Raw genomic sequence first — 23,407 nt, forward strand, 5'->3', positions numbered from 1 at the left:
AGGGCAGTTTTACTAAGAAATAAAATGAAACTCTAACGCCAACCCGGGACAGGTGAGAGTCGTTTCCTGGGCCTCAAGCAGCAGCCACGTTTTACAGCCGCTGAATATGGACAGTCGGCCGTGTGGGAAGAGTGGGGCCAGGGGCCAACAGCCTGGGCGGCATCGCCGACACTGTCTGCACCAGGACAATGAACATGAAATTCTTCGCTTGGGCGATGAGGAAAATCATGCCTGCTCCCCTGCCTTACGAGGTGACCACAGGGAAGATTTATGAACTACACACTACTGCCTGTGCACATGCATAGTGATAACAGACGTCGTGATGGCATCACTTTGGTGGACACGTATTGCTTCGGGGGCATCGCATGTCCTGTCTTCCTTTTTTGTAATCGTGCTCCAGCTTACTTGGGAAATCAGTTCTCCTTCATATCTTGAGAGGCGAGCCACCAAGAGCCCCTGGTCACCCGAGGCTAAGCCGTGGACACCTGTCCAAACTGGGCCAACCGGACTCTCTCCTGAGACTGATTCTTGAGTGGGAAATGCCAGAGCAGAAAATGTAGCAGCTGAACTGATTTTTCTGGCTTGGAACCCTAAACACATTACCTATCAGTTCTTGCCACACAGACCCTGGGGCACCTCTGGCAGGGCAGGGACTAGGCTGTTCATCTACACAGTCTAACTCTCTCCCTGGGCACATCAAACCAGCAGAAGTGGCCCAGGCCTGGTCTCTAAAAAGTCCCATACGACCTGCCTCATTCCATCTTTCTGTGCGGCTGCGGCCAAAGGCCTCCCATGCCGCAGAACTGAACATGGAGCAGCCAGACCCCTTGCACCACCACTTGGAAGGGAGCGATCGGGTGAGCCTCCTACCCTCACCTATGACCAGAGGAAGTCATCAACTTCCCTGGTGGTAAGTCATTGAGCTTTGGGCATTGCTTTTACAGGAGTTAACAAGCGCTACCCTAATATACTACTATCCTTTTCAGAGACGGATTTCCTGTCTTCTTTGCAATTTCTTTCCAATGAATTCCTTTCTGCTCCGCAGCATGTAATTCTGTTGCTTTCCACCACAGTCCCCGATGGATCGACCGCGAGGAATAATGTAAATACCCAGCTGGAGAATCAGGACTAAGGAGGTGAAAGCATGTTCTCTCTTGAGACTGCAGATGTTTATTGTATTGACACATTATCAGTTAACAAATAAATGCTTAGCACTAACATTTAAGAGGAACAAAATAAGTATTAACTACAGATTCTGCCCATTTATCATTTGAGGAAAAACACAAACAAAAACACGCCCTCAAGCTTCCTTACTGCAGACCCTCTGCCAGGCAGTGCAGATGCAAACACAGATGAGAGGTGGTCCGCGCCGCTGCAGACCCGAGGCCCAGGCTGTGGGGAGCTCCCTGCGTTGTGGAGAAATCAAGACACGCCCGTGGGCAGTGGCCATGCTACCACTCTCCTGAAGTGAAAGCAGGACATATGCCTGATGGGTTCCGTCCTTGGCCCTCTTCACTTTATATAATCTTCCTGGCTGACTCATCTATTCTTTCATGGTTCTGACTATCACTCATGGTTCTCTAATCTATTGTCTCTCATCCTCGCTTCTCCACCGAGTTCCAGGCCTATATTTCTATTTGGGACACCACCGTTGTGCCCCACAGGCCTCTCATATTCAACACATCGAGAACCAAATTCATTCTCCTGCCCCCCACCTGCTCTCCACCGTGTCCTCTCTCTGAGTTGGTGGAGCAATTGGTTATCCAGCGAGCTAGGAGTCCCAGTGACCTGACTTTTCCCATTCCCCATTCCCGTCCCCATTCCCTTTCATACCCTGGTCACCAACATCCATCACTTCCTCCTCAGAAATGTTTCTACGCTGTCTCTTGTCAATCCACCCCTCTGTGCTCTCCAGCAGCCCCCTGACTGACCCCTCTCTCGCAGCACGTCACCCCCAGTATACTGTCTACCCTGCTGCTAATCAATACTCCCACCCTAAGATCTAGTTTCATTCTTCTGCTAAGGTTTCTTCATTGGCTCCCCATGGTCTTCAAGATGAAGTTCAAACATCTCAGTCCTACATATAAGACACTTCACAATCTTACTCCATCCACTTCCCATGTTCATCTTTGTGAGTATAAACAGAAAACTAAATTCTTCTGATCTCTGCCTCTAATTCGTCCGTCTTCACTGATTGGTCCTCTGAAACTCCAACCAGTTTTCTGCTCCCCATTTTGTGATCAACTCCAAGAAGACCTAACATTTCAGCTCCTTCAATCACCATCTAGAGTCTTCTCATTCTGGTGGGATCACCCCTGTTGGCCCTGGTCTATCTGCAGAAGACCACCCTTCATCCCCCCTGGCTTCTTTGTGAATGAGCATCACCCCATGTCCTTATAACCAACCTGTAACCCTTTTATCTCTGCCACGAATTTCCGGGAGGTCATTTTCTCAAGGTAGTCGCATCACTCGCATTCATCTACATTTTAATGTGAGATTTTAGAATTGAACAAAGCTCAGAAGTAACTTAGTTAAGCACCGTTTCCTATGCATAAAAGCTTGATGTAACTCATAAGGAAGTTTCCAACCCCTTAATGACATGGGAGTCACAGCTCTTGAAGACGACTGTCAGTCTTTCCATGTCTCCAGCTGTCAACAGCTCCTGCCCTGCACCGAAATGCACTCCCCTCCCTGTGACATCCACTCCTGGCTCTCATTTTACCTGGCCACACAAGCTTCCAGTCCCTTCTGGAGACATGTCCCAGGGTCCTGTTCCACGTCCTCTTCCCCTGGACCAGGTCCTCCAACCCCTCCTCAGGTCAAGTTCAGTGACCGAGGCGGTGGCTCATGGGACTGAAATAAGCAGACTGTGGACCCGTCACCTTCCCACTGAGGCCTTCAGCTCCTCGAGGCCGACCTCACCAATCAGGATGCTCTCCTGGTGGCACCTGAAAAGAACACCTAACAGATGGGCCTGCAGGGTACAACCACCAAATAACTGGGCTTCTAGGAACTGACAGCATTTTGAAAAACACTGTAAAGGGAGTCAAGGCACAAATACTCAGAATTTTGTATTTGGAAAGTAAATACAGTCCTTTCTGGCACCCAGAATATTCCTGTAGATGTCAAAGGAACCCCGTTAGATAACTACACATCTAGAGTTGCCCTAAAAAGTTTACATGGCAAATGCATTGGGCTCTGCATGTTTCTGATTCCTGTGGAACACAGTGGAATTGCGAGTCTCCTCCCTGAGAGCCCTCTCAGAGACATGTCACCTCTGCTGTGATGGGCTGGGTTGTGGGCTCCCCAGTTTTTATATATATATATGTATATGTGTGTGTGTGTGTGTGTGTGTGTGTATCTCGTTTTATTGATTTCAGAGAAGAAGGGAGAGAAAGAAACATGGAATCATCAATGATGAAAGAGAATCATTGATTGGCTGCCTCCTGCACACCCCCTAATGGGGATTGAGACCACAACCAGGCATGGACCCTTGATGGGAATCAAACCCGGGACCCTTCAGTCTGCAGGCCGGCACTCTATCCACTGAGCCAAACTGGCCAGGGCCCCAGTTTTCCTTTCTGATTCGCTTTAAGTAGCACTGATTTCTGCTCTCCATCTTTTGCCCATCATCGACGACCTTTTCCATCTGAGCCTTCCTTTCTCCACCTTTTTGTCCTGAGGACAGCATCTCTGCCCAAGTTACTTTGCCAGTCTGATCCAGAAGAATGCCCTTCAAACACACAGCACAGCCTCTCTCCTCCCCACGTGTGGAACTGGGGCCGGACGACTTAAAGTGGTTTCTGCCTGGCCGCTTCCCCTGCACAGGCAACCACTTCCCTACGATGGCGGCACTGGCCAAACAACCGTCCACAGCCAGCGAAGTGCAGGCTCACGGGCCACCTGTTTCTAACCTGGCCACTAGTGAGGTGTGATTACGCAGAAATTTATCTTTTCCTCCCCTGAGTTACCAAAACACAGCCGATCCCCCCATCTGACTTCCCTGGGTCCTTTTACAAAATCCACAGAAGCTGTTTACTCCTTTATTTCCTTTCCAATCTGTTCCCATCCCTTTCCGGACCACGGCAGTGTGGCTATATGATGCGCTGGCCCAAGGTATATGCACTTGAATTAAGTCAACCCTCCAATAAGGGTTGGTTATTCACAATAAAGAGTTGATTTTTAATAATTATTACTTCATCCATTCTGTAAGTCATAAACTTAAGGCAGCAGAACCATTGATTTGCCAAAATCACACTCATGGTTGAGTGAAACGAAATCCTAAGTAGCCAGTTCAAGTTTTCCCTGGGTACTGAGTTTTGGGTTTTGCATTGGCATTATTTTGTTATTGCTTTAATGGCCAGAGTTTTGTTCTTGATGCTTAAGTTTTACTGTCATTATGGTAGCTTAAAAACTCTCATTATAGTAGCTTAAAAAATAAAAGAAGGGTGAGATGTAGGGAGCTGATATAGGGTTAAGCCTCAGACTGACCTGTGGGCAAAGTCACAAACAATTCCCAGCTTAGAGGGCACAGTCCTCTTAGCATAATTAGGCTTGACCTTATAACACTCCCTAGATCTTATCTGGGAAGCTAATGGGCTGAGGAAGTGCAGGAAGTATAACCATGGTGTAAACAAGTGAAACTCACAAGAACAAAAACAAGTGAAACTCACAAGAACAGTGTAACTTTGGTAACCACTACCTTGTTTACCTCTCACTATAAAATAAAGGCTCAGCTTGCCTTGGGATCTCTCTCTGTGGCCTCAGCCAGGCACAGGAAGATCCACGGAGACTAAGGAAAGCTAGAGAGTTCTGAACGCTGTCTCCGTGTAAAACGTTCTTCGCCGACTCCGTCCACACCTTTGGGAACCCCTGGACCCGCTGGGGCTGGACCCCAGCAGAGGGTGAAAATTAGCCTATAACCTCATTTGCCTTTAAACCTTAAATATTCCCCCAAATTGTTAACACATGGTTTCTTGAAAGCTACAAAAAAAACATAATTTCTTTTAAAAACTGGCATTAAGTATTTACCTTTTCCCCTACAATTCATGTGGTTTCTCTTTTTCATTCCAATGTTTAATTCCAATGTCCTTGTTCAACCAACACTTATAGAGCATGAAATATGTGCTCAATTTTAAGTTCATAGGAGGTCACCCCCACTGACATCCCTCCAGTCCACGAAAGAGGAACAGTAACCCAAAGTAATGAGTTGGCATTTATGGAGAAATTGCTATTAATAAGGATTAGATATATATTTGCTTTGAGAAGAACTCGGGCACTTCTAGGTTTCAAGAAATTTGCCTTCCAATTAAACGCTGCCACATTCCCTAGAAGCTCTTTGCACTGGCACCGTTCAGCATTAAGCTCTCCAGTTCTCAGCCATCTCTCCCGTAATTGTCCTAAGTGGAGCTAATGAATGGGAAGGATTCCTGATTCTCAAGAGGCCCTGACTCACCAGTGATTTCCCAGCTCTCCTGGGTCTCTACCCTCTTCAGGGGCCTCAGGCGGTCCCTTCACAGTGAGCGTATAAAAAGGTAAGTAAAGCTTGGAGCCAGGTAAAGCTGGGTTAATGATGCAAATGGAAGGAAGGAAAGAAAAAAACAACAGAGCAAAAGAAACATTCAGGGAACTGCTAAGTAGCGGGCCATAGCCACCAAGAAACGAGATGGAAGAACTACTGGACACCCGTAGCGCTTTGTGAGGTTGTAGAGGATATAGGCTGTGTGCAGGGGCAAGGACCGAGAAGAGGAACCGGCCAGCGGCTAAGATGCTCACGTCTCCACTCACCCAACACCAGCAGCTCCACCGAGTCCTCGTTTTTGCCCTCCAGGTCATCGGGGGTGGTGATGATACAGTAATAGAGTCCACTGTCTCCCCACATGAGTTTTCCAATTTGAAGATCTGCATCTGTTATCACAGAAAGAAGAACCCAATCCTACACCTGGCCTCTGAGAAGAGCAATAAACAATGTGGGAATGAGGGGGCCCTTGGGGTGCGTCCTGTTTACCTGGATGGTGGTTGACAAGATGTTTGACTTATCTAAACAAACATCCTAATATATAAAAAGCCAGGGGCCGTCACGACCGAAACAACCAGACAGACGATCGAACAGGAGGCTGCATGGGGTGACCAGGCTGGCAGGGGGGCAGTTGGGGGCGACCAGGCCAGCAGGGGGGGCAGTTGGGGGTGACCAGGCTGGTGGGGGGGCAGTTAGGGGCGATAAGGCAGGCAGGCAGGCAGGTGAGCAGTTAGTAGCCAGCGTTCCCGGATTATGAGAGGGATGTCTGACTGCCGGTTTAGGCCTGATCCTAAACTGGCAGTCGGGCATCCCCTGAGGGGTCCCAGGGGAGAGGGTACAGGCTGGGCTGAGAGGACCCCCCCCCCCAGCACAAATTTCATGCACCGGGCCTCTAGTACAAAATAAAAACCCAGTATCCCTGAGGCTGGAGTCCGGGAGCCCCAGCAGAATCGGTCTTGTTCCAGGTCAGGGCCAGGAACAGAAGACCAAGCAACCAAGCGGGTGCAGAGTACCCGAGAGCCAGGTACGTTCTAGAATTACCTGGACTACTGCAAAGGAGCTGGCTTCACAGCAATTCTTCAAAATGCAAATTACCCACTAGATCAAATCAGACTCTTAGGGCCCTTTCTTGTCCAAAGCTGTAGGGAGCAGGAGCAAGGGTGGCAGTGAGAGAAAACCACCTGGGGCGTGGCCATGGCAGCCACCTGGCTCAGGACCCCACAGGCGTGCAGCCCTTCTCCCAGAGAGGAGTGTGCTTCCTGGGTTCAGGAAAGGCCCTGCAGACTGGTGTCAAGGTGTCTGACCAAGGCAGTTCTTTTGCTAGAACCTATTTAATTTCGGTTCTGACAGCAAGGCCCTCCAAATGGAGGGCAGGTCAGGAAGGACAGCTCTCCAAGCTCAGCTCCGTCTGCTCCGGCTGTCACATGCTCCCCCCCACGAGCCCATGAAAGCAAGTCAATGGGGTTCTTGCTGCTCCCATGTCCCAGAAAATCAAAGTCTTGAGAGGATGCGAGGCTGGGAGGCAGCATCCCTGGGTCATGGAAGACTGGTACTAAGGTCCCTCCCCTCCTAATTCAAAGCAGAGGCTTGATTACCGTGGACGATGGTGACCTCTCGGCCCCTGTAGAAGTCTCCCAGGGTGACGGTCGAGCCCTGTTTTGAAGCGACCACTCGAACGGTCCTCCTGCTGTCCAAGCAGTCCAGGTAGGGGTCCCACTCCAGGTTTCTCTTGCTGAGAGACTGGGCCCGGGGAGAGGCCATGCCCAGGGACTCCCCCATGCGATCCTGGCAGTAGGACTTGAACTTCCACTGCACCACGGCGGGCTGGCGGGAGGACGTGGAGAAGTGGCAGCGGAGCAGCGTGGGCTGGAAGAGCATGGCCACCTGCTTCTTGTCGGGCACTGTGACCTGGAGACCACCCGCCAGGGCTGCAACACAGAGGGAAACGTCCATGCAGCATCGGTACCCAGAACGTCGCATAGCGCGTGGGCCTGCCCTCCTGCCTCACCCCCCCCCCACCCCCCTCACCCGCCCTCCCACCCCCACCAGTTTTCTCCTTCAAGTTAATGGCATCCGTCGCCATCCGGTCACCTTGTTCAGAAACCTGCCATCGCTCCCAATACCCAACCAGTCACTAAGTCACGCAATGTGATCTCAGCATTCTTATTACGCCTCCCCGCCTTCTCACCCACTTCTCAAATGCCCTCCTCCGGTCTTGTGTGTATGATTGCAATAATCTCTTGTCTGTCCCCTGCTGCAGCTGCTCACAGTAAGTGCCTCCTCTTTAGTTCAGGTGAACTTTCTACATCTGACTGTTAGGGTTCTCCTTAAAACCCCCCACCCCTCCTCCTTGGCCTTCAGAATCGTTGGCAAAGCATTTAGGGATCTCTCCGTCACCCAGTCCCTCCTACCTCCTTCACTTCCTGCAGCACCTCTGAGCGCCATGTGCCCCAGGTACGATTTCACACCTGTTGCTCCTTGTTTCTGGGATGCTTTTGCCTCACTTCTTTCCCTGGAAACTTCCTTCCATTTTTCAAAACCCAGTTCAATTGGCCGCCTGTGACCAATCAGTGCATTGGTCACTTCCTCCCTGGCTGTCAGCCTCCCCACGTTCTCCTGTAGACGTGTGTTATAGTACCTTTGCAAGGATCTGTGTCCACGCCTGCCATGCCCGTCAGACTTAACCTGCTGTCCGGGCCTGTGAAGCCCGTAGGTACTCAGCACATATCTGATACATGAGGCCAGTGAAGACAGGAAGTGTGCTTCAGGGGAAGTGACTTCCCTTCCAGCCGGTGACCAAGCAAAAGGGTCAGAGATGAAGGGGAACGAAGGCTTTGAGAGAAATGGAGAATTTCAGATCAGAAGCAGTAGACTAAGTTCAAAAGCTCTGAAGGATGATCTAAAGTGGGGTTGGGGTGGGAGGAGGGGAGAAAGCAGATGAGAAGTTTCAGTGGTGAAAAGACACAACCTGAGGCTTAGTGTCCGAGAAGGAGGGAAATTTCAGTGAATGAGAGGCCAGGGAGCACTGGGGAGGCAGAGGACCTCTATGACTCAATGGTAAGATCTAGAAATGCCAAGAAAGAGGACATCCCTTCCTCAGGTGAACGGGAGGAGAGTCAAGAGTTTCTAGCTCAATGTGAGGTTAGAAGCAGATACAGAATTATGATGAGAAGCAGAAAAAAAGGAAAATTAGTGCAAAAACATGAATAGAAAGAGGTTCAGAAATGAAGCCAGGAGCCTGCCAATCAGCTTCCGGTCGCTTGGGGCAATTTCACCCGAAAACTACAGGTGGACTTGAGCCACGCAGGAAAGCCTGGTTTCACGCGTGGGTGCCTTCTGTCCTTTATTGCTGCCAACGTTCACTGTGACTCTGCAAAGCAAAGCCACTCTCCAGCTCAGCCACGCACTACTGAGAGGTGTTTATAGAAACACCTTGGACGAGGGCAAGGTATGGTATTTGGGCCGATGTCTCCAGACCTCCAGGAGGGCCTCTGTGAATGCACGGGGAGAAACTTGCTTCTAATTCCTGAGGAGAAAAGGGCTCTGCTGTCTGTGGAACTGGGAAGCGAACACAACACAGTACTTGAGATTTAGGAAATCTTCAAGTGCTTTGAGTCTACCAAGCGCTCAATGGCTGCCGATGGGCTAACTGAAGGCTGGAAGAGCAAGTGAATGCCGATTCATGTGGGAATTTCTAGGACTCTGCAGGGGAAACTGGTTAAATGAGCCCTGAATGCCATGCATGGCCCAGCAAAATAGTACTGGTGTCAAAAGATAGGGCTCGGAACCTTATCTGGCTGTGGAGTCGTGGTAAGGCCCCGGGCAATCCTTACCTGTAAAATGAGCCTAGAATTCTCACTCACTGGGTTGTTAACCATTGTCACCTCCTGGGTCCCCTGCAGAGAGTGGACCATGCAGAGCCCTGTGACCACGGCCTATAGAGGGTAGTTCTCAAATACTCATCCGTCCCTTGCCTGCAATTCTGAGGTTCCCACATCTTGATGACCATCCAGCATCAGTAGGTCTGACTACAGCCAGACTGTGTAGACCAGCTCCGTCCAGATGCAAAGAGTTCCCACCTGGTAGCTCACTTGAGAGCCCCAGCTCCCAGGCTCCACTGCTGCCCCCCCCCCCATCTCCCCCACCCCGGTGCGGATGGGCTAATGCCCTTCTCTCCGACTCACACAGCTGGATTAGGAAAATTCTTTACAGTTCCTCCTTAAATTCCACTGCACTACTCTAACCTCATGATTCTTCTTCCAGTCCTATTCACCTCCCAATTTTCCAGGTACCCCAAATGGGAAAGAGGGGTGAAGTGACTTCAGTTAGCAGTGGCCACGGTTGGGTAACCAGGGACGGGCACGGTTCCCAGCATGGGGCTGTGTACTTGACTCCACTGCCTGTCGGCTCTGCTACCTATTCAGGCGAACTTGGGGAATCACATTTCCTAGCCTTTCTCGGATAAATAAAACCAGCAAAGGAGCAGGTGCAGCTAGAAGCACTGGGGGTTGTTTTATCAGAATGTCAGGCATAGCGTTTTGTTCATCAGATGATTCCTAAGAATAGCCTCCTTCCCAGCTCTGTTCGCTCAGAATGAGAGACCAAGCCGCTGGGCCCCTGTAATTATTAACAGGGGTCACTCAGTTCTCAGCTCCTGCTATGACACGGACACAAACTCCTCCCCAGAGAAGGAAAACATTCTCAGAATCATCTGCCTTGTTACAGCTGGAGAGCTAAGACGTGGATCTTGCAGTCAGTCCTAAACTAGAATCCCCTTGTGGTGCTAGAGTCTACATGGGCTAAGGAGAAAGTTTTTGAATGCGAGGTAACCAAGTGCAGACTTCTCCGCCTCTTGCAGTATTTATTCATCTGCATCCAAGCTAAGGGTCATTCTCTCCCTTAGTTCCAACTACTTAAGGCCTCGCCTCCCTCAAGCCTCATCTGCATGTTTAACAGGTACTTCAAGTGAAGCATGTCTACACCTCATCTCTCATCGCCTCTGCTTCTACCCTTTGCTGGTTCTTCCTCTCCCAGCTCTTCGCCAGTCTACCCCCAACCTACTGCCTCAAAGAGAAATCATAATTCTGGTCATTTCCTCTCTGGCCCTGACCACACTCGGTTGGTCGTTAAGGCTAAGCTCTCAAATTTGACCTTTCTCCATTCCCACGGTCATTCCCTAAGTCAGATATCCACCGCTGTTACTCCGTAACAGTTACAAAATGCTTCCCACGTGAGAAATTGTGTCCAGCACTAGCCATGTAGTACCTTAGTGAATTCTCTCAAAAACCCTATAAAGTAGATATTAATGTTATTATACTCCATTTTATGGATGAAGAAACGGATTCTTAGAGAATGCCGGCATCTTCCCAACGTCTCAGAGTTAGCAAGTGATGGTCAGCTTGAACCGAGGCTGACTGGCTCCAAAGTTCTTAACCACCACCTCCCACAGGACCTCACGCTGTCCTGTTCTATAGCAGCCTCTTCCGTGGGGAGCTACTTCCAGCCCGATATGCTCTCCACGTTTCCTCTACCAAGACGTAGCTAACCCTCCGTTCCCTGCTTTCAGGCCTCCGTTCCCTCCCCATTCCTTCAGGATGAAACGCCAATCCTGGACATGGCACATAAGGTCTTCCCCACCATCTGGCTCCAGGCACGCTCTGGACAAACGAAAATATTTCTCTCTTTAACTATAAATACTTATTCCCTCCCTCGGAGGACACAGTGGCGTGTAACTGGAGGAGTTCCTGGCACAGACGGAGAGAAGCGCTGAGCGTGGTCATGCACGCACACGAGTAGGGGTGGGCACACTGCAGGGCTCTGGGTCCAAGAAGGTCTAAAGGACCAGTCCTTGATCTTGAGAAATTCAAGATAAACTTGGTTTCTAACTCTCAGGTCCCCGAGGGCAGGGACCAGGATTTGGTGGACAGTACTCAGTACACAGCCCAGCCCAGCTGAAGCTCACGCGGTGTGGGGTGCATCAGTGAATGAAAGAACCAGGGAGGGGTGAGCTGAAGGGCCTTTCTCAGCAGGTCCCCAGTGCAAGGCTACCTAGGAGGCGTGAGTGGCCGCTCCGAGCAGCAGCCCCATCTCAGTGAGTCACCCCAGGTACCTCCTCACCAGGCCAGGAAGATCAGCTCCAAGTGCAGACAGTGCCTCCCTGGATGGCAAAGTAAGGCCCTGGCCCAATTCTCACATACGGAAAAGGACTATGTACTTGAGAGATTAACAAAAGCGGGGTCTGAAGCAAGGCTGTTCTTATTTTAGCGCTTTCATTTTTTTTCAAAGCAAGTTCCTTTTCCCCGCAAGTAGTAAGCTATTCCTGGCAGCATCTTTGTGAGGCAGATCTGTAAGCCCAGCCCCGCTGTAGAGAAGCAGCGCCTGCTGGAAAAGGTCATGGAAAATTAGCACTGTTAGCGACAGGCGTCTTCAGAACTATCTGCAGCTCACCCAGCCCTGAACTCCTCAGGCCCCAGAAGTAGGATCTGACCTCAGGACTGCCCCATCCCAGCATGCCTCGGCCTTCGGGTCTAAGATTTCCCTCTGGCCACTATGACAACACAAACCTTCCTTTTCCTGCCTCCAAGTTACATCTTCTTTAAGAAATTCATCTTCTGTCTCCACATGTGTAATGTGTCCCAATTTCCTAAGACTGTTTTAGGGACGATTGATGGGCAGGTTTTCTAATGTCCGATGAGTAAGGTGTGTCCAAACAGCTGCTCCAGGTCTGTCCTGAGTCCAAACAAGGAGAGAAAGCCTGTCCATCCCTTGGCAGCATTGTGCAGGGAAGGAGCAAAGGGATGTTGACCTACAGGCTCAAGATTTTAAGGCAAAGAAAATGCAGCTTGACTCCCTCCCCAAATAGAACCATTCATCTTCTTGATATACATGAGCTAAAAAAATAAAATAAAAGAGAGCCCTGGCTGGTGTTGCTAGGTGGTTACAGTGTCGGCCTGAGGATGGAAGGGTCTTGGGTTTGATTCGATTCCTGGTCAAGGGCACGTACCTGGGTTGCGGGTTCGATCTAGAGCCCTGGTTGGGTGGGGCGCATGTGGGAGGCAACCAATTGATGTTTCGCTCTCTCTCCTTCCCTCCCTCCCTTTCACTCTCTCTAAAATTCAATGAGAATAATATCCTTGGGTGAGGATTAACAACGAGAACAAAATTATAAAATAAAATTACATTAAAAAGAGTTGACAAAGAATAGCAGACTTCCCCTTGGTGTTTCCTAATATCTAAGCCTGGTTCTCCCGCTGTCCTATTGGTTCTGTGAGACAATCAACTTCCAATAAATTCCTTTCCTGCTTAAGTTCTCCTGTTTGCTACCATGATACCTGATTGCTTGATCCATTTCAGGGTGGGAGTGACCAGATGTACCATGTTGAGATTTAAGAAACCATGAAAGCCTTCTTTTACGTCTTCTCCCCAAGATTCCCCAAAGGCCGCAGTCTCTCCCCTTCTCCATGGGTCTAAGGTAAACACCAGTCCTTGCCCATGTGGGCTTGGCTCATGGCCTGATTAGAATTTGCTGCCAGCACTCTGGCACTCTGCACACAGAGTGCCATTCGTTAAGCACATGCTCCGTGTGTCCAGTGGAGCCATGCTGTCCCGTCCTCTGTCACCACAGAATAGATGAGAGCCAGGAGCCTGTCTCCTTCCTGTCTCATTTGCCTCATCTCCAGACATCTGAAGTGAGCTAACGCCTGGCGGGCTTACCTGCTGTTCCAGTGGGACCAAGGCCATACTCAAGAGGGCAGCCTCCACCTCACAGGAACCCCTGGTTCGTTTAGGTGGGCCGCTTTCTAGGATGCACCAGCAACTTGCACAGAGAAAACTCCCATAAGAAAGCTCTCATCGATCTTCATCAACTTATCGGTGTTTCCAGGCTAGCTTTCTCACCTGAGCTCCGGACCCCAGTACATGACTTTTTTTTTATTCTCCATCTGGATGTTACACAAGCACTTCAAACGCATCACTCTATGGAAGGAGATGCTAACTGTCCCCTTCTGTTAGTATCAGAGCTTCCCAGGTGTTAATCTGGCCAGCCAAGTACTAGACTCCTTTGCAGCTAATTGTGGCCGCATGATTAGGTGAGGACAAAGGTATGTGAGGACAAGTGATATGTGCGACTTCTGGGTCCCCTCTCTGTTCTGGGCCAGCACAGCCAAGGCTTTGGCAAACCTGAGAGGGGCAGGGGGGAAGAAGGATGTAGAGAAGACAGACAAAGAGACTAAGCTGGGTCTAGGTGGATCCCTGTGCCTGACTAAGGCCCCAGAGAGAGACCCAGACTGCAAGCTGAGCCTTTATTTTATAGCCAGAGGTAAACAAGGTAGTGGTCACCATAGTTACAATGTTCTTGTGGGTTTCACTTGTTTTGGCAGCACTTGTTTCACCTCCCACAGCCCATTAGCTACCCAGCTAGGATCTAGGGGCGTCATGAGGTCAAGCTTAATTATGCTAAGAGGGCTGTGCCCTCTAAGCTGGGACTTGTTTGTGGCTTTGCCAACAGGTCAGTCCAAGGCCTAACCCTGTAGCCGCTCCCTACACTCTGCACAGATGGGCTGCCTGCCCTGGCCCTCTGTGTCCTTTGCTCCTGCTGGCTGGGGCATGCTCTTGGGAGCCACATGCTTGGAATGGTAGACTCACCCCTACTGGGTCTGGATAGTTACAGGAGAGAAGGAAATTATTTTGTGTGAGTTACTATACTTTAGGATTTCATTGTGACAGTAGCCTAGACTGTAGTACTTTACTAAAGGGTGGAAGCTTTACCACCCTTAAGATGTTTCTCCTCCTGTACTCGTTCATGTCCATGGGTGGCATCCCCGGCAACCCCAAGCCAGAAGCCTGGGGGCACCTTTAACATTCCCTCCCCTCCCACCTCCACATCCAACCAAGCCCGTGCCTTGTCCTCCCTCCCTGCTCGTCTGTCCACTTCTCGCATCCCCGCTGCCCTAGGCGAGGTCGGGATCTCATGTCCCGCTTCTCTCTGCAAGTCTCCCCACGTCTAACCCACTCTCCACACCGAGGCCCAACTGCCATTCCTGAAATGCACACCTGATTGTGGCGGCCCTGGCTCTGACCCTTGGCCACTTCAGGAGCATAGGGACTCGTTCCAGATGGGGCCGCTCTCCTCCATTCCCCCTGAAGCAGTAAATTCTCCCACCACACTGAAATATTTAGGAATTTCCGAAAACATCATGTCCTCCCTTGATTCTTGGTCCTTGCGTATGCTGTTCCCTCTGCAAACGTCCCTTCCTCATCCCGCTCTCCCCTAGTGACTTCTACTGATCCTTCCGGACTTGCTTAGCTATCACTTCCTTTAGAGGCTCCATCTTGCTCTTACTATGGTCATAGTGCCCTTCAGAACCACATCACATGACCTGAGGATCTATTTGGTCAACTGTCTCCTCCATTGATAACAAACTCCCCCTTCAATCTTTTTGAAAGACTCTACTACATCGTAGGTACTCGAAACATTTGTCAACAATTTGACCTGGTGGATTATATTATTTCTTCCCTATTAGTGTTCCCTCCCCTCTCTTGTATGCTCCTTGTGGATAGAGTACACTAACCACCCCATAGACCAGGGGTGGGCAAACTTTTTGGCTCGAGGGCCACAATGGGTTCTTAAACTGGACCGGAGGGCCAGAACAAAAGCATGGGTGGAGTGTTTGTGTGAACTAATATAAATTCAAAGGAAACATCATTACATAAAAGGGTACGGTCTTTTTTTTCAGTAGTTTTATTCATTTCAAACTGGCCGCATCTGGCCCGCGGGCCGTAGTTTGCCCACGGCTGCCATAGACTGTGGGCTTGACCCTGTGACTTGCTTTGGCCAATCAAATGTGAGCTCATGTGCCAGGAGTCATGTCCAAGCAGAAGTTGGAAAGGCATTTGCATGGTGTGGCTCCGCCCCTTTCCCAGGGCCCGTTGAGCCTTCCTCAGTAAGAACAGCATGCGCAGATAGCGGCTGCTCCCTCGTCCTGGGTCTTGGAGTAGGAAGGCATTGAGAACTGAGCCCAGTCCACCAATTCCCGCCAACTCCCGGCTGACCGGCAGCCACACCGCCCTAAACGTTGGCTGCTGTGAGCTGTTCTGATTTAGGAGTTGCTTGTTGCTGCATCAAAGTGTTGAATAACATGCCTGTTTGGGGTTCCTAAGGAGTATGAGGGCCTACTATGTGCAAAAGGTGATGCTAGGAGTTTCACATAATTTCAATGATCACAACAACCCTCTCACTTTAAAGCCAAAGAAATGAAGGTAAAATATTAAGCTAGTAGTCAAAGGTCAGTTGGAGCCTAATCCCTGTCTCCCACTGCCTCTCAGGCCGCCTCCAGATGAGCCATGCGCATGGAGGGGGAGGGCAGGACCCCAAGCTGAATGGGCAACGGCCCGGCGGGGCCCTGATGCCACGGACAGCATGGAGGCTGGAGGCGCCCTGTTCTGGGGCCCTCCTTGTCACCTGGCCCATAGAGAACCCTAGCCATCCAAAAGGTCTTCTTTCCTTTTCAAAGAGCCAACATTATCTTGAAGACTAAGACCTTAAGCGTATAGAGGCCACAGCTACACCCTGTGGGCCTCCTGGGCACACAGCGCCAGCCCGTCCCCAGGGGCTCTGACACCCAGCAGGTCACCTCTGCTCTCCTGTGCCACGTCCACTCCTTTTCTGTACCGCTCAGGATTTAATGTGAAATGCTAAATGCTTTCCTTTCTCACTGCCCTGGCAGTATTCCCCTGGGTTCTCTGGACTCTGAGCCTCACTCCCCAAGGCCCCATAATAGACACCAGGTGTGTCTGCGAAAGACTGTTTCCTTTGGATCCCGGCACTTGAAACAAGCCGTATTAAGCCAGTGGCACAGTTTCATATTCTTTTCATCAATCAGAGACCGTGGCCTCAGGTGAGTCACCTCTGAGCCTTGGTTTTCTCAAGCACTGGAGGTGACACCAGCCGTGCCCTCTTAGAGGGACCAGAGGGGTAATGAACCTGAGAGCCAGTTAACAGAGAAGCACCAGGGCACATAAATGGGCAAGGGCCGCCGCCACACCGTACCCTCCTTTATAGTCCGGACTCAGGACGAAAAGGCCTAAGAGCGAACGTAGTCGGGAGGATGAAGAGGCGAGTCCAGAAGAAAACGTTAGATTATTAGGGGCGGCCTAGGGCCGTGCTGGCTCGAGTCCTGCCTGGGCCACAGCTTGCCCGCTCACTCTCCCAGTCCTGAACACGAACACGTTCCATCGTTCCGACTGGCCCTGCTCCGTCCGCCAAGCACTGGGTGCCACCCCGTTTGTCCCTCTGAGGGACCTAACGAGCTCTCCCTTCCCAGCTGGCATCTCTCCTGCCAGTCATTCACGCCAGGGCAAGGCTGCGGGCACTGGCTCCTCACTGGGGGAGTCATCAGGAAGACTGGACCTGTGGCTCTGATTTCTAACTCCCCCAAATTGGAGAAAAGTTCAGAACCATACTCTTAGAGCTGAAAGGGACCTTAGAAACCATCTCATTCAACAGATTCTAAGACCCAGATCCCATGGCTGGACAGTTAGTCTGTGGAGGGGATGAGGGCAGAGCGTCAGCTCCCAGCCAGGGTCCCTTCCACTAAGCAAGTCCTGGCACTGACACTGTGAACACTGGACGGGCACGAAGGACCTGCACCAGGACGCTCACCGCCCTGCAGTAAACCCAGGACTGATGCTCAGGTCTGGGTGCACTGGCCAGCCTGCAGCCATGTGAGTCTAGAACAGGGGTCCTCAAACTTTTTAAACGGGGGGGCCAGTTCACTGTCCCTCAGACCGTTGGAGAGCCGGACTATAGTTTAAAAAAAACTATGAACAAATTCCTATGCACACTGCACATATCTTATTTTGAAGTAAAAAACCAAAACGGAACAAATACAATATTTGTATTTGCATGTGGCCCGTGGGCCGTAGTTTGAGGACCCCTGGTCTAGAACCTGAGGAGTGATGGGGAAGGAAGGAAGGTCCTGGTCCAGAGAGAAGCATCAGCTGGGGGAGGGAGGAGGAGGGGAGAGCTGTGAGGAGTGGAAAGAAGGTGCTCTGGGGTGAATACGGTGTCTCCCAGGGGACAGGAGACCAGAGGAGGGAGAGAAACGGAAAGGCATGCAGGGCAGGGAAGCAGCTCATGGAAGGGAGGGGTCAGCAGTCTCTCAAAGCGGCCCTTCCTTCTCCAAGGCGCATACACTTGACCTCTCCACACCCAGGCCTGTCCTCCCACGGTCACCAGGCCTCCACCTAATGCCAACCAGACCAGGAGCCCGGAGACGGCCTTTCCGGCTCAGGCTGAGTCCGGAGCCCGGGAAGCCCAGACCCCTGGTGCAGGCCCCATTGCTTCTGCTCATCTCATCGCTGCGTGTCCGCTTCCAGGCTGAGCGCCCCCTGAAGGCAGGGACTGTGCCTGTTCGCCTGCTAGCCCTACACATGCCCGGACAATGGCAGAACTCAGAGCTGACTGTGCGCATAAATGTCTCACCTGGGCCATCACCTCCTCTGCAGCCATCTCAGAGCTGCTCCGCCCACCCCCAGGTTCGGGCTGGACATGCCTCCCCAAGCTCCGTCACACGTGTGCTCTCTCCATATCAGAGAGTCACTGTGCACACTGACAACTCTTTGAGAGCAAGGACTGTCTTTTGTTGTTAATTCTCATCTGAGGACATTTTTTCCCCATTGCTTTTCAGAGAGAGTGGACGGGAGGGAGGGAGAGATATGAGAGAGACACATCGACTGGTTGCCTCCTGCACGTGCCCTGACCAAGGCCCGGAAGCGAACCTAAAACCCAGGTACGTGCCCTTGACCTGGAATCAAACTCTCCACTCCCTGGTGTGCGGGCCGACGCTCTAACCACTGAACACACCAGCCAGGGTGCAAGGACTATCTTTACCTCTTTATTCTCAGCACCTGTCACAATGCTTAGACACCCAGGAGTTTAACACGCTTGTAGAACGAATGAACAAACGAATGAACCAAACCAAAGAGGAACCAAAAGAAACGCTACTAGAGCAAGCAGCCTTCATCAGGGAAACCCCATCTCCAGAGTGTTCCCCCTCCCCCATACCCCCCCCCCCCCCACCGGCTGCGGGAGAGGACCCCAGGCCACGCCATCCACATCCACATTTGGGAACAAAAAGCGAAGCCTCCAGGCTTCCTGCTCCCGGGCACCTGTTGCTGCACCCGCAGCCACGGCCCTGAGCATTTTGTTTGTTTGAAACAAGAACAACAGAACACAATCTATGACAGGAAGCGACATTCCAGCGACAATAAGAAACCACCAGGCTGATCTACAGCTGTGCGAATCCAGAAAGACAGCAAGGAGCTGCTGGAGCCCCAGCAGAACAGTGCAGTGTTGATTAGAAATTGCTCAGCCTGCGTTACAAGGCAGAACCGGGGGGGGGGGGGGGGGGGGGGGGGAGGGAAAAGAGGGGGAGAGCGGAGGGTGGGGGAGAGGACAGTGCGTGTTTTCTCCTGGGCTCTGACTCATTTCTAATCTGTCCTTTCCTCCCTTCCTCCCTCCCTCCCACCACCCCCTCAAGAGAGAATTCATTGATTGGGCCGGACTGCACTGTCTTACCTTTCCTCCCCTGGCTTCCCTGTGAAGGATGAGTCTGGATCCAAGTCCAGTCACTGCTCTTCTCCCCTCCCTCCCCCTCCGCCATTGTCGCCTCCACCTCGCTCGGGTGAGAGCAGCCTGTCAGGCACTGGGGGCGAGGCAGGAGCAGAGGCTGGGGTCAGGGGGTGCTACAGGTGCTCAGGGGACCCAGGGCGCCAGCTGCACCTGCAGAGCAGCGGCCCAGCTCTGACAGCGAGGGCCCTGCTCACTAACCTGTTGCCTGCTTCCGGGCAAGGGCGGCCTCTCTGGGTGCAGAAGGAAGAAGGCGCGGGCAAAGCAGCCCACCGTTCCCAGCACAAACAAAACCAAACCCTACAATGAAAACTCAGAGGCCGCTTAGGAGAGAGCCACCCACGGGCGCTGGTTTGAGAGCACTGGGCTCTAGTCTCTGCTCCATCACACATTTGCTGGTGCTTGTCCTGTGGGCCTCCTTTCTGTCAAGGCTGCTGCCTGGGTCCCTGGCTGCCTGGGTCCCTGCCAGCGACCTGATTCCACTGCTGCAGAAGCCGTGAGCCACCGGCCAGGGCTGTTTCCCTGCTCCCCTCCCTGCAAGGCCCTGGGGCACTCTGACTCAGGGACCCTCCCAGGTGCCAGCTGACTTCAGGGAGGGTGCGATGCAGGCTCAGGGCCAAAGTTCCCAGGACAAGATAACAGAGAAGAAGAGGCAAATTGAGGACACTGAGGATCAGCGAGGGGGAGGTGGCAGGCCCTGGCAGGCCAGGGGAGGGGGAGGCACGGATCAGCCAAACCCTGAAATTACAGATGATTCACATTTGAATAGTGTGGGAGGGAGCCCCGCAGAGCGGGCAGGAGAGGCTAACTCAGCACCGCAGAGCCCCCACCGGGCACCAGGGGCTCAGGAGCCAGGTAGGGCCCTTCCCTGGGAACAGGCAACGCCAAGGAGTCAGGACTCTCACTCTGAAGCAGAGGGGAGCTGGGGTTGCCTTTCCTGAGTGTATGTCACCCTCACGCTGGGGTGAGTTAAATGTGCTCCCCTTTCCCACCGACTTGATTCTCCCAAGCCTTCTGGAGCAGACAAGACTTCATTTTGGGGTGCTACTTTGCGTTTTCTCTCCTGCCTTTCACGGCCCATCCTATCCTCACAACCTTTCTGATCCCTGTTCCTCTCCTCCATCATTCGTTCTCCACGGTCATTGCCTCAGAGCTGTCCAAACCCCCCAACCTTGCGAGCACCCTACCCCAAGCAGGGCTACTGTTTGACTCCGGGCTGGCCACCCTGCCTGGCCACGTGTCTCTCAAACACACAGAGTCATGGGGGGGGGGGGGGGTAAAGTGTCAGAAACAAAAGCCTTTGCAGCCCCCAGGAGGGTGGGAGAAGTTCACGAAAAGGAAGGGAAGCCTGGAGGGCCCACCTGGAGGAAGTGGCACGCTGGGAGAAGCCCTACCTTCTGAGCATCTCTGCCGATTATCTTTACTGGGGGGACAGGGCCTGTTTAGGGGGGGACGGGGGGGGGAGGAAGGGCCCTCTCTCACGGCGGGACCACTCCCAAGAGGTACAAGTAAGAGACAGCAGGGCCCTAAATCCCACAACCAATGGAACCTCCACCCACCTGCCTCCTCACCCGCTGCCTGAGAATGCCCCTGGGTCCCCGCGTCTCCAGGGAAGGAATTAAGGAGCCGCTCCTCCGCCCCCGCCCCCACCCCCAGCGCCAGTTTCCCTAATTAACCAGCCTCCTCGGAGCTTCCCTTAGTCCCGCCAGGCTCTCCCCAGCACTGCACTCGGGGGACCACAGAGGCAGAACCGGGGGATGCCGGTTCAAAAGAACCACCTCCAGTCACTAGTGGGCCAGACACCTGCCTCTCCAGCGGCTCACTTGCACTCGGAGGTCCCCCACCCCCTCCCCCCAAACGCAGCCCCTCCCCCACGTACCCAGCCGCTCACAGCTTCAGCACAGCAGGGGCGTGGGGTGGCGGGTGGGTGCACCCCCACGGCGAGAATATATAGAAAGTTCCCCGCGGCGGTGGCGCATGCCGCTTACCTGTCAGCCCGAAGAGCGCCATCCACGCCAGCGAGACCCGGTCCATCTCCCCCAACTTCCCATCCAGGGACGAGTGCGCGAGCCCAGTGGGGAGCGGCGCGGGCGCGGGATCGGTCTGCGCGACCGGAGGCAGAGGCGGCGGCGGGCGCGAGCGGGTGTCCGCGTCCCCGGGCGCCTCCCCGGCGGACAGCGCGGACGGCCCAGGCGCGCTGCCGCTCGGCTCCGACTCCGCTCCCGCACCGCTCCCGCTCCCGCTCCCGCACGCCGGGCTCCCGGCGGCGTTCCCGCCCCGCAGCGCCGCCCGCTGCCCGCCCCGCGGCCTCCAAAGTTTCTGGGTCACGTGCTGGCCCCGCGGGCAGCACCCAGCGGCCAAGTGCACCTGGGGCGCCGGGGGCGGGCGCGCGGGCTGTTTGGAGCCAGAACCGGACCCGCGGTTGGGGACGCGAGCAGGGGAGGCTGTGCGCGCGCGTGGGGGACGGAGCGGCCAAGTCGGGACCCGCCGGGACTCGGGGCAGCTCATCAGCAAGTCCCCTGGGCAAGGGGTTGCTTGCGCTGGGCCCCACCCCTCCGTCTGGGTCGCTTTCTGATGCGCAAGGAGCCAAGATGCTCCGCAGAATTGGAAAAGGTGGACGGGAATCCCGCGCCCTCACTTCCTCCTGTTAAAACATTACTAAGGGCACGCAGCTCTTCAACAGGAACTGCCAAACGAGAATGAAATAAACAATATGTCGGCTTTCGTTTGTCCAACATTTACCGCTTCTCAGCCTTTTGGCTAAGATCAGGCGCACTTGCCCAACACTTCACAGTATGCAGGACACATTCACAGGCTTATTTCCATGTTGTAAACAGATCTGTGTCGTGTGTGTGTGTGTGTGTGTGTGTGTGTGTGTGTGTAAGGAGCCTGTGTGTCGAGAGACAAGGCAGAAAGGTATGTTCCCAAAGATAATTAAGCACCTACTAGGTGCTAAGAACCTGGGCTACGAGGATGTGAGACAGACTTCCTGCGGTCCAGGGCCCACCTTGGTCCTTTAAACACATCACTCATTGGTAAGCAAACAGGGCAGATGGGACCCTGGAGATATGGAGAAAGTGCCCTGGGAACTTAAGAAGGACTGTGTGTGAATGGGGATGAGATCTGAGCATCAGAAGAGGTGAGAATCCGCTCTGCACAGTGGTCTTGTTTGGCTGCCTGACCTCTGAATGCCCTGAGTTTTGAGGAATGCCAACTATGGAAGCTAAAACAGCTAGAGCCATCCCGGACCCCTGCAGCCGGAGGACAGCCGGCCCCTGATGGCCTGGGCTCCTCTCTCTGAGCTGTTTGAGCTCCAGAGCAAGTGATGCAAGAAGCCGAGCCAACAGAGAATTGGTTTTGCCTCATCGGTAGTGCATCCAGGGCTCAGGGCAGTGGTGGGAGGTCAGGCACCAGGCTGCCCGGAGGTGGGAGGTGCAGACTGCCATGGTCTTGGGTGAGTTTGTTGGTTCCAGCCCACTCTCTGCAACTGGCTCCTCAGCCTCCTGGCAACTCTGCGAGCTCCCCACCGCCTCGCATCAATCCCCTCTCCGCTGCTTTTGGCAATTGAGAGCCTGACTAATATGCCCTGTGAGAGACATTTGGAGACCTATTTCCTTTCAGATACGAAAAGATAAAATAAAATAGAACATGGAACTAAAAGAGTTACCTAACACTCATGGGTTTCCTGTCGGGTTCTCGGCACAGTCCTAGATGCTTCACCAGCGTTCACGTTTCATCCCGATAAGGAAACTCAGGCCCAGGGACCGGAACTAACCATCCTAAGGTCAGGTAACTAGGAAGGCGCAGAGGTAGGATTTGAACTGAGGTCTCTAAATGCTGAAGCATATGCCCTTTGCATCATAAAAGGCACTTCTAAACCAGAGGTTGATATGGTGATGTATTGGTATTGTGCCCTGCCATCTCCTGTATGTGTGTGTGTGTGTGCGCGCGCGCGCGCGCGCGCCTGCATACGTGCTTGGGCACGTGTACACGATGCACAAAAGTCTTTAGTATCTAAGCAGTGATACTTTATGCAAAACTTGGGCATAAGAGCCGAGAAATGGGGGACTGGCTGTGCAGGGAAGTGGCCAGTGATGCCCACAGGAGAAGGGAGCTGTGACATTGTGCTGAGGGTGTGCCTGTGTGTAGGTCAACAAGGACTCGGAGCTGGGGAAGAGCTGTGCGAGAGGGAGTCACAAACCAGGGCCTGCCCACCATCAACTTTGTTTCCTGCAGTGCACCCTGTCTTTTAGCGAGGAGGT

General features: G+C 52.8%; 1 protein-coding gene and 1 long non-coding RNA gene across 4 annotated transcripts in view; one reads left to right on the forward strand and one right to left on the reverse strand.

The window, feature by feature from the left end:
* The window catches only part of ILDR2 (immunoglobulin like domain containing receptor 2), a 56,827-nt gene extending 35,283 nt beyond the window's left edge, over positions 1-21,544 (reverse strand). For all 3 annotated transcript variants that reach the window (XM_059673354.1, XM_059673355.1, XM_059673353.1), the window contains exons 1-3: positions 21,134-21,544; positions 7,114-7,446; positions 5,788-5,907 (exon numbers count right to left, since the gene is read on the reverse strand). In XM_059673354.1, coding sequence (XP_059529337.1) covers positions 5,788-5,907; positions 7,114-7,446; positions 21,134-21,179 — 499 coding nt within the window. In that variant the 5' untranslated portion in view covers positions 21,180-21,544. The remainder of the gene's footprint in view (positions 1-5,787; positions 5,908-7,113; positions 7,447-21,133) is intronic.
* The window catches only part of LOC132220664 (uncharacterized), a 747,794-nt gene that overhangs the window by 683,581 nt on the left and 40,806 nt on the right, over positions 1-23,407 (forward strand). The window lies entirely within an intron of this gene.

Source organism: Myotis daubentonii, chromosome 18 (assembly GCF_963259705.1).
Source record: "Myotis daubentonii chromosome 18, mMyoDau2.1, whole genome shotgun sequence".
In the NCBI taxonomy this organism is placed as follows: Eukaryota; Metazoa; Chordata; class Mammalia; order Chiroptera; family Vespertilionidae; genus Myotis; species Myotis daubentonii.